Genomic DNA, 10651 nt, shown 5'->3' on the forward strand with positions numbered 1-10651 from the left:
GACCGGTACCGGTCCGAGGCCCGGGGGTTGGGGACCGCTGTGCTAAACTATAACATTTTACTGAAAAGCTTTGCGTTTTAAGTCTGTCAGCTGATCTCGTCCTACAGACTTGAGCTTATATAACTAAAGCCAAGCTTATAATCAACATTTGGTGTCAATAAGACATGTTTTATCTCATCAAAATCATGTCTTATTGGCATCATTTAACCTGTATTTATAGAGGCTGAACAAAAAAAAAGCAGGGAGCAAGCAAATTATGCTGCTGTTACCCAAGCCTAGCTACTGATTCTATTTTGGAAATACATCAACTATAATGATTGGTAATGATTTATGGTTTGCAAAATGGCCCACAAACACTCATAAAGCAGCCTCTATACTGGGGATATCAAACCCACTTTAGTTAAAAGGCCACATATAGCCCAATTTAATTCCAAGCGGGCTAGACTACAGACTGAAATTGTAACCAATAAAAGTTCAAATTCAATGATACATCCATTTTTAAAACGGATGAACAGCCTGAGCCATCTTCAATGATGTCTTATCATGTGCATTACACATTATATGAAATACGAAACCATTAAATGTTCACACGTACAGTTTTTGGAATGAGACATCTGACTGTAAATGTAAAGAAATTAAAGATTTTGCTGCAATTTCACACTTTGCAAAGCAAGACTGGGACATGACCTTGGCAACAAAAAACACAAACAAAAAAAAACAACCCACCAGCTGGCACTAAATTGTCTAGTATTCAACCATGTTCAGTATGTAGTATTTAGCCTATTTTCAGCTAAATCTGAAGATGCTCCAGTGAACAGAACATCATAGTCTCAGCTCAGATTTTTGAATGAATGATGCTGCTGCTGGTGTACTGCATTCACTGGAGTTCAGTAGCTCTGATGGGGACACAGTGGCTCAACATAACCACATACACAAAGAAATGGATTATCACACAGATCAGTGGACTGACCGACCTGGAAAACACAGATGAACTGCCTGTCACTCACACACACCGACTAAGAGGGCACTGCCCCCCTTCACCCTCTCCTCCCACTTTGTTTACATTCTCCTCCCTCCAGGCTGTCCATCTGTCTCTGTGCTGTCTACTACTCTTATCTGGTCATTCGAGCAAAGATTTAATCAAAAGGAGACAGTTTGAACCATTACCATGATGCAGACTATGTAATGATAATGTCTTAGAATATGTATTTACAGTGATGAACATCAAACACTGAGTAAAGCCATTGTGATTTGGTCAAAGGCACAGTTTAGACTTGGTTATCACTGGCCGTACATTCCTAATAACACAAAGTGCATTTTGCAGCATTCTCCACCATTAGGCTGTGTGCCACCCCCTGCAGTGCATTAGATCTATGAGTATGACAGAAAACAGCAGTTGCTGAAAGGCTCAGAGTGATGGCATCAACTTTTCAGTGGGTAATGTGAGGTTTCCTGTGACTGATAGGAGGGTGTAGGTGCAACTAAAATGTTTTAATAATGTAATGTTTAATGTGATGGTATGTTATGTAACAATACTGCTCTGCATGCAGTGTGTCTGTATGGTAGTGCAGGAATGCATTGAGTGGTTCACCTTCATTATCCTCCTTAATTTCAGACTAATTTCTAACTCAGACCAGAGACGTCATACAGATAGTTAGTGATGTCAAGGTAACATCACTCCACATTCCAGGAGGTTTATGTTACACTGACCAGAGAGCACAAACTGTGATATCGGAAAACCCTGACCACTGATTTGCTGGAGTGTGGATCAATGCTATTTGCACACTCACACACACAGATGGAAACTAGTTAGACACAGGAAGCTACGACTAAGTATTAATGAAATGAAATGTAGATAGACTGGAACAATTACACAACATGACCATGAGAACAGACTATGTTGTAACTGCTATTACATATATAATAACAAACTGTGGCAGCACCGACTATTTGTACTAAAGAACAGAAAAAAAATAATTACACACAATTTTATAAAATTCGTCGTCTGCTACTGGGACAATATATTTAACTAAAAAAAATAAATCGCACTTATCATCAATGCACAGTTATTGTCAAGCGTTTAGGTAGGAATTGGCATGTGGGGATACCAAGGTTTGGTATAGCGACACATCGTGGGAGAGAGAACTACTTAGAAATAAGTCAAAATAATTTCTTTCATGAGGTCCAGTAGATTTTTCTTTGTGTAAGGTCTGTGATTATGTAACCTGTGCAACTATTTGTGGATTTAGCCAAAAATAATCAGCAAAACATCATGCATAGATACAGTATCTCATTTAAAAACTTTAAAATTAATTTTTAGTCCTAAATTTGATGTCAGACTTAAATTTCAAGTTTATAACATATCAATTGCTGGGCTATGCTTACCTTTGAAAATAATCTCTCATTGTCCTCTCCTGTCCTTTTTTCGTCTTTTTCCATTTATCAGAGTGGCACATTAATGTTTTATTCTTTCCCGAGGAAATACATCAGCTGTACTTTTAGGTCACAGAAGTATTTTGTGAAAACTGTGCAGAATGTATTGAAGATGTAAAAAGTCCACAGGATGTTTATTATTAGTGAGCAGGTATTTTCATGCTGTCACTAAGCAAGCACATGAAAATGAAACTAATTTAATAGTAATATGCACTAAGATGCTTATAAGATTGAATCATTCATTAACTGGAGGTCCTGGAATGATGTTCCAGATCATTCCAGCCCACTTTTTTAACCCCCAATTATGAAGTTACCTATGACTAATATCGGGCCCACAACTTAAAGCCTTAGCTCAGTATATGGTTTATAGCTAAAACTATACTCTGCAGCCATTAAACCCATAGATATTTTTGGGTTTTTTTTGTGGTTCTTGTAGAAGGTGAGTGGACATTAGGACAGACGACAAGAAGCATAACTCAGTGTTTATAGGCTAATCAAATTCCTGTTTACATTTAAAACTCTCCTACAGTAAAGTTCAATACACCTCTGGACATCAGAATGGCTCAGGCTGCTTTATTTTGGTTTAGCTTGGTTGCAAATTTAGTAGTGAGAACGTATTTAAAATTCAGTATCTTAATCTTACCCAGAACCTTCTTGTTGTGAGGGGAGAATGCTAAACACTGCATCACTGTGTCACCACCCATCTTACATCATCATCTATGACACATTACAAATTGGCTTCTACAATCAGACCATGTGAAAAGTCTGGCCAAAACCTTAATAATAATAATAATAATAATAATGATAACACTTTAGTCTGAATAAGTGACTTGAATTGAGTAATTCTCTTTGGCACGATGAGCTCAGGACTGACTGTCATCATGTTAATGAATGTTTAAGACACGAGACTGATAGCAATGACTAAAACAACAGTTTGACATATTTTTATAGGTTATAGAGCGAGGAAACACTTAATGCTTTCATCTGCTATTTTTTGACATGAGTGTTTCAACCACGAATGACTGTACACTAACATTAACTGGTGTACGAGAATATGAGCTCACTCAGTTAGCTTCAGTGCAGCCACTACAGTAAAGAGGTCTGACAGTGTCGAGAGCTTCATCTGTATGAATTACACATCGTCAGTGAGAGCAGGTTTATTCATGAGAGCTGCCTGCCTCACACATGCTTACACTCACACAGCCACACCATTCTCCACTGTGATTGGCTCTTCTCCTGAAGCTTCCGCACCAAGTGCATTATGGGATATGAGCAGATGCTTTCATCCTTGTACATTTTTCTTCTCTTTCTGAATCTCAGCATTTATTTCTCCATTTTTTCTGCTGGGGCTCCATCATTGTTCCCTCCGCTGTGTCATCGCTGCACAGGAGCAGCATCCCACCAGCTCTTTTTACATTTCTGCCTCCTCCATCTTTTTCAATGTTCACCCTTCTCAAGGTGACTCACCACACAGCCGTCTCTTTCTCACCCTCTCTCTCTACCTCCATCAGCTAGTGTCAGTCACAGTATCTTGGTCACTCTACCAATTACAAGGACCTCCGTGCGAAGCCTGTGGCTGCTGACCTCCATCCTTTCACACCACCAATCCAATCGCTGCCTTCTGCAGCATCCATCTCTATCGATTGATTGGCCTGGATCAAATGACCCTGTAGTTGCCTTGTCAACTGAGCCTCCCTCTGGTGTTCCCCACCCCCACCACAGTGCAGTTCACTCAAATCCGCTTTATCTATCTGTCCAGTCTTCAGGCAAACCACAGCTTGAAAATGGGAATTTCCACTCCCCCCACATGCACTGACACACCCTCCTCCTCAGCTTCTCTTCCTCCTCCTCCTCTCTTTCACGCAGTGGTCAAAGATGTGTATGGTTTCCCCCTTCGGCAATCTAGTGGAAAGCATTACAACCATTTGTATTTCCACAACTCAGCCTCCACTCTCATCCCATCCAAACTGGGATATAGAACAGAAGACTACATTGCACAGGGAGGGAAAGGCACTAAAGAAGAGCAGCTATAGTTTTCTAACGTACATGTTAACCAGATTTTATCAACTCAATATATTTATGTATATATTAAAAAAAAACACTAAGATGCAAAATAGGGTTTTTCCTGTTGTAAAACGAGCCTTGGGTACATGACTATGCAAAGAAATACAAATCATTACTTAAGCACAGACTCTGTGTTTCCTTACTGAACAGAAGTCAGTGTTTTTTCCTGTCATCTCGGGCCATAAAGCAAAATGTTTTATTCTTTAATTATAAGCACGTAAAAGCTGCTTTTATTACAATATGGTGGCTTTGATTAGGGCATCGTTTTTTGTATGCAGGAGAAACTCAGTATTTAGTGAAAGTAACTTTGGAAGATTAAAAAAACTGTAATAAAAATACAGGCTGTAATACTACATTAATGAATATGGACACTGAGTCATTATATTAATTAACCCGTTATAATCAAAGTAATAATATATGACTGAAGCTGTGACATCGAAATGTTGTTGCTGGAACAGGATGTATTATGAACTGACAGATCACGGACGTTTTATGAGTCTGATGGGGTAAAACAGGTAGATTTAAGCCCATTTTCCTTTGAGTTCTAAGCAGTTGATATTTTTGTGTGTGGGATGTGAAAAATTGGGGGTGGGGGTCGACCACTGCTGAGGAACCATTTTGACGCATTTGCCTCCGTGCCCATTTGGTACCCAGACCTAAGATGCCTCCACATCCACCGAGCCCATATCCTCAATGACAGCAGCACGACGCATCGTCGCATTATGTAATGTTTGAATGAAAACGCAGCAAATGGCGGGTGGGGAAATTTCAGGGGGGGGGGGGTCGTAGCCTTTATGGTTCAGAGTGCCAGACACCACCCTCTCTGTGCATCTGGACGTTTAACATTATGGCTTTCAAATAATCAAATGAATTCAGGACATCGTGATCGCTCTTTTTCTTTTAATAATAACTGAGGAGACGCACATTTGTGACAGCTGAGAGTTACCGCAGTCAGACTTGGAGGGATGAGATGATATTCCGCAGTCCGGACTGCGGGTTTACCGGCAAAAGGTTACACGTATCCCACGCGTAATTCCGCGTTTCACACGCGTATTATTCACAAAAGATTTCATTTCAGACCGGGCTTATCCGTGTCGTTACGCTGTCGGAATAATTGTGCATTTTGGATTTGTGAATTTCCTCAATCGTCTGCAGCAGGTCCAACGCCAGATGTGCGGTCCGTGTAATCCCGTTTTTTGGAACCGGTGCATGAAGCAGCACATTTTTCTGTCACTTCATCACCAATTCTTGCTAAAACCAGAGAGAGAAGATACTTATTTCTACACTGGGCCTGCTTGGGGTCATCGTTAGATTACTGAAAGCATTACAGCACCATTCTGGGAGAAAGCTCCTATGACATCTTTAAAAATCGGGATTAATCTCAGTGCGTTTGCAGTGCAGGGTCAGTGAGCTAAACGCCCCTTTTGTCTGCTGAATGATTAAACATGAAGGCGTGACAGCACTTTTCACCCACTGGGGAAAATGAATCAGATTTCGCAGGTCAAGCAGCAACACTAAGGGGCTTGTCGTATGGTTGGGAGCTGCACATATGCTACTTGAACTCAAACACTAAATGGCCAACGTTACTGTGGCGGGTTTCTACCCTGCACCGGCTCCGTCGCACCGGCTGGAGTCTGGATGCGGCGGACTGACTCACAAATCTGGCGCATGATCCGAAGGAAAAAGAAGACCTGGTGTGCAGGCAACAGGAATCACCTCCATTACCCGTTAATTACAAGTGCGCTGATTTGGTGTGGTAAATGGCGTCAGTGACAGGCACATAATGGGCGATCGCATCCATTTGGGAGACTGAAAAATTAACGTAGCACAGCCAAAATAACGCTAACCACTTGATTAGGCAAGTCATACATATCCCAGCACGTTCAATGTCATTGTAATATCATGCATGTGCCTCCATGTACAGTTAACCCTTACGTCGATGGCCACAGACCGTTAACATTACTAACTCACACTTTAGCCGACATATATATAATTTATAGCATGTTAGCTAAGAAAGACGCAAGAAATTCGTCTCTTACCCCCATTTTGGCGCTTTCAGTCGGCTCTCCTCAGACGAGTTGCTTTTTTAGGCTCGATTCAACCAGAAAAACTGGCTCTATAAGGCGAGGAGACAGGGCAGAGGACAGAAGAAAAAATTCCCCCTTCGGCTGATTACGTTAGCTATTGCTCAAACGACAAAAAAATCAATTAACTAGCTATCATAATACCCTAAAATATAATTTCTTAAGAGGAACGGGACTAAGGTTACCCTGACAAAGCGACGGCTCATAAAACACTTAATCAAAGCTTCATCCCGTTCAGATGAACATCAAAAATATGTGTTCTGTTGAGTAAAATGTTAAATTAAACGCAGCCGCCGGTGATACTTCACCAGCCGTGTCCCTGCGAGGCTCAACTGATGCCGGGGGAAAGAAGAGCCGGGCGGCAGGCTTCTTCTTCGGATGCCGTCTCCCTCCGCGGCTGTGAACAGGCTGCCGTGGCACCCAGGGTTCCCCAGTTATCACTCCGCGAATGAACAGATAGGTCCTAAGCAAAGTGGGGCTGAGTTCAGACTGTGATTGAAAAAGTATCTATACTTGTCACCAGACATTCCGCACAATTAGAAGTAAAATAGAAGAAAACATATTTTCAAATAATCTATGTAAAATACAATAGACAAGTTGGATAAGTGATATAAGACAAACAAACAAATAAATGTGAAATCATTTCAGTTTGTTCTGAATACTGTTATTGGAATGTCTGGAATAAAAAAAAATGTTAGGTAAATTTGACCTAATTTGATATTGGAATAACATTTTGTCTTAATTTGCAGTAATATGGTAAAAATACAAACACGTATCTTCTTTATTTTCTCTGTATTATTTAAAATTCCTGCTACATTTACAGTGCCCTGAAACAATATTTCCTGATTTTCTTTTTCCTTTTGCACATTTATCACATTTTTCAGATCATCAAGATCATCAGTATCATTTTGATATTAGACAAAGATAAGTGAGTAAATACAATATGTAGTTTTTAAACAATGATTTCATTTTTTAATGGAAAACAGCTGCCCCAATGTCCTATGTAAAAACGTTAAATCATGAACTAATTGTGATTAACCACATTGTTTTGGAAAACTGACTTCAGTTTAACTACTCACACCCTGCCAGTAAGCTGAAATGAGAAATCAATTAAGTAAAAACTTGTCTGAAAAGTGAAGTATAGCCTACTTCACTTCAATGTAGGATCCGTCTAAAATGAATAAAACTTGGAAGAGTGGTGAGCCTTTAAGGAATGGCCAGACTACTAAAATTACTCCAAAATCACATTAAAATCCAAGAGGTTACAAAAACACTCAGAACAACATCTAAAGAACTACAGGCATCACCTGTCTCAGTTAAAGTCATTGTTCATGGGCAAAATTGGCACTCATGGGAGAGTTCAGAGGAGAAAAACACAGCTGACCAAAAAGAGCAGAAAACCATGTCGCGTATTATTCACAAAAGATTGTACCAAAAACATCTTGGTGAGCCCAAAGGCCCAAAGACTTTTGGGAAAATGTTCTGTGGACTGATGAGACAAAATTTGAACTTTTTGGAAGGTTTGTGTCCCGTTACATCTGCAGTAAATCAAACACAACATTTTATAAAAAGAAAGTCATACCAGCAATTAAACATGGTGGTGATAGTGCAGGGATAGGCAACTCCAGGCCTCGAGGGCCGGTGTCCTGCAGGGTTTAGATCTCACCTTGGGTCAACACACCTGAATCAAATGATTAGTTCATTACCAGGCCTCTGGAGAACTACAAGACATGTTGAGGAGGTCATTTAGCCATTTGAATCAGCTGTGTTGGATCAAGGACACATCTAAAACCTGCAGGACATCGGCCCTTGAGGCCTGGAATTGCCCACCCCCTTGATAGTGTGATGTTGTGGGGCTAATGCAAAACACACCAGCAAGTCCACCTCTCAAAGTCTAAAAAAGAAAAAAAAGAAGGTCCTGGATGGCTGAATTAGAATAATTCTGCAAACAACAGTGGGCCAAAATTCCTCCACAGTGATGGAGTTATCGCAAATACTTTATTGCAGTTCTTGCTGCCAAGGGTGGTGCTATCAGTTATCAGTTATTATGTTTCCATGGTTCTAGGATGGATTGCATAATTCTTTCCCTTCGTAAAGTCAATCATCTTTTAAAAAATTGCTTTTGCATTTACTCAGGTTATCTTTGTCTAATATTAAAATTAGCTTGACAAGGAAAATGTAAGCGTGATAAATGTGACCCCTTCAAGAAGAGGGCCAAATATTCATTCACACCACTTATATTTATAAGTGCTTTTCACAGACAAGACTCACGAAAAGCCAGTCAATCAATCAATACTTTACACTTATTCCTTTTATACAATTAATGCAACGCAAAGTTTTGTACACATTAAAAGCAGAAAATAAACAAAAATACAAACACATGCATACCTTTCACCAAACCCTCCCGTCACACCTCCGTCCCGACACCCAAACGAGCCCACTAATGTTGTCTGTACTGTAGGAAAACAAAAACAATCGTATAATACCAATCATAATCATATTGCATCAATTTAGTTATAAAGATATAATTTTAATCACCTGTGGCATAGAAAACCTTTTTAAAAATGTTGTTTTGTTTTGTTGCTGGCTGGCATCAGCTGTTCAGCGTGCAGCTGTTCTGCTCATCAGTATCGTCAGGGGAAAGGCCAGACACATACAGAGTATTCTCCAAACGCAGAATCTAGCCTGCATCATAATGAAGCAGATGTGAGCAGCAGTGCGCTGCACAAAACATGATACTGTTGTAAGAACAACAATAACAAAACGACAATTCATAGAAGCAAGGAAGAAAAATAAGAAAAACGGAGAAAGCAAAGAGAAGACGAGAATCATGGCACACAGTGTAAGCAGCACATTATGAAAACAGACACCACAAGGAAACAACATGTTATCAATGGTGGGCAGAGTACATGCTTTATTTCTGTATGCACCACCTGCTGTGGCAGATTAGAAAATTATATCACTGTTTTTAGAACCTTGGAGCAAGAGGCTATGAATACTGTGCAGCTGCTATATGCACAAACACGCATGTGCACATCCTGGCTAAGGCGATGCAATCGCACACAGTAAGCAATCGAATGAAAGGAAAAACATATGTTGCATAACACATGTATAAACGTGATTATGCATCTGCGTGCGTATGTGTGTGAATGTCACTGCATGGGCATGTATGCGTTGCTATGTAAATCTATGTCTGCAGGCTCTGTGCATTACTGCGGCCAGATGTGATCAATACGCTCCTCTATCATAGGTCAAGTGTGGCCTGGTTTGTACCCTGCTTTGTCATCAGTAATTCGTGACAGCGGGAGCGGGTAAAGATAAAGTTCTCAGTGCAAGCACGCTGTAACAACCTTTAAACAACAAGTAAAAAAAATAACAATTGCACATTTATTTTAGCCACAGTTCATGGCATATGATATTTTAGCTTTACATAACAAGACCAAGGAAGCATTTCTTTTTAGTTCTTCTCATAATAACAAGTTAAATCTTGCTAATACAGAAAAAATACAGCAGGACTGTAAAAGCCCCTCATAATGTATAAGAAAGGCAAAAACCATCAGAAAAATAACCATTGTCCTACAAGAAGACACATTACAAACACTGACTAACAGGGTGTGATGTGTACATGTTTCTTGTGAAGGCATCAATCATCTGCTGGCAATTTAAATTGGCATTTGGTCCCTTAAACTCTGAAAACCCCTGGCTTAGACTATGCAGCAGCCATAGTACTTAATAATTTGTGTTTGGCATATGGGATGAAGTATGTAAATATATTCATAGACTGAGCTGTGCCAATCTATGCAGCTGCAAATAAACAAATAACAGCTGCTTTAATTTGAGGTCCTTCCCAATGCTTGAGCTCTTCCAACCTATCTTTAAGGGCGAGGAAAGGCCCCCGTCAGAGGATGCCAATTTCTGTTTCTTGTATCTGCAGTCTTCTTTTTTCAGTAACTATCCACAGCTACCAGCTACAGATGAGGATGGGAACAGATCAATTAGGAGAATCCACAGTGGTGCTAAAACTCCGGGGTACTTGAACTCCTCTGCTTGAGGCAACTGCTAATACCCAA

The 10651-nt window shown here is 40.1% G+C and overlaps 1 protein-coding gene across 1 annotated transcript in view; it reads right to left on the minus strand.

Moving 5' to 3' along the window:
• The window catches only part of atp1a3a (ATPase Na+/K+ transporting subunit alpha 3a), a 26789-nt gene extending 19839 nt beyond the window's left edge, over window positions 1–6950 (minus strand). Inside the window, exon 1 of the mRNA XM_005941203.3 lies at window positions 6537–6950. Within this exon, the coding sequence (XP_005941265.1) occupies window positions 6537–6542 (6 nt within the window). The 5' untranslated portion in view covers window positions 6543–6950. The remainder of the gene's footprint in view (window positions 1–6536) is intronic.
• Between the last annotated feature and the right edge of the window lie 3701 nt (window positions 6951–10651).

This window comes from Haplochromis burtoni, unplaced genomic scaffold (genome assembly GCF_018398535.1).
Source record: "Haplochromis burtoni strain Fernald_Lab_line unplaced genomic scaffold, NCSU_Asbu1 Contig_305, whole genome shotgun sequence".
Lineage (NCBI taxonomy): Eukaryota > Metazoa > Chordata > Actinopteri > Cichliformes > Cichlidae > Haplochromis > Haplochromis burtoni.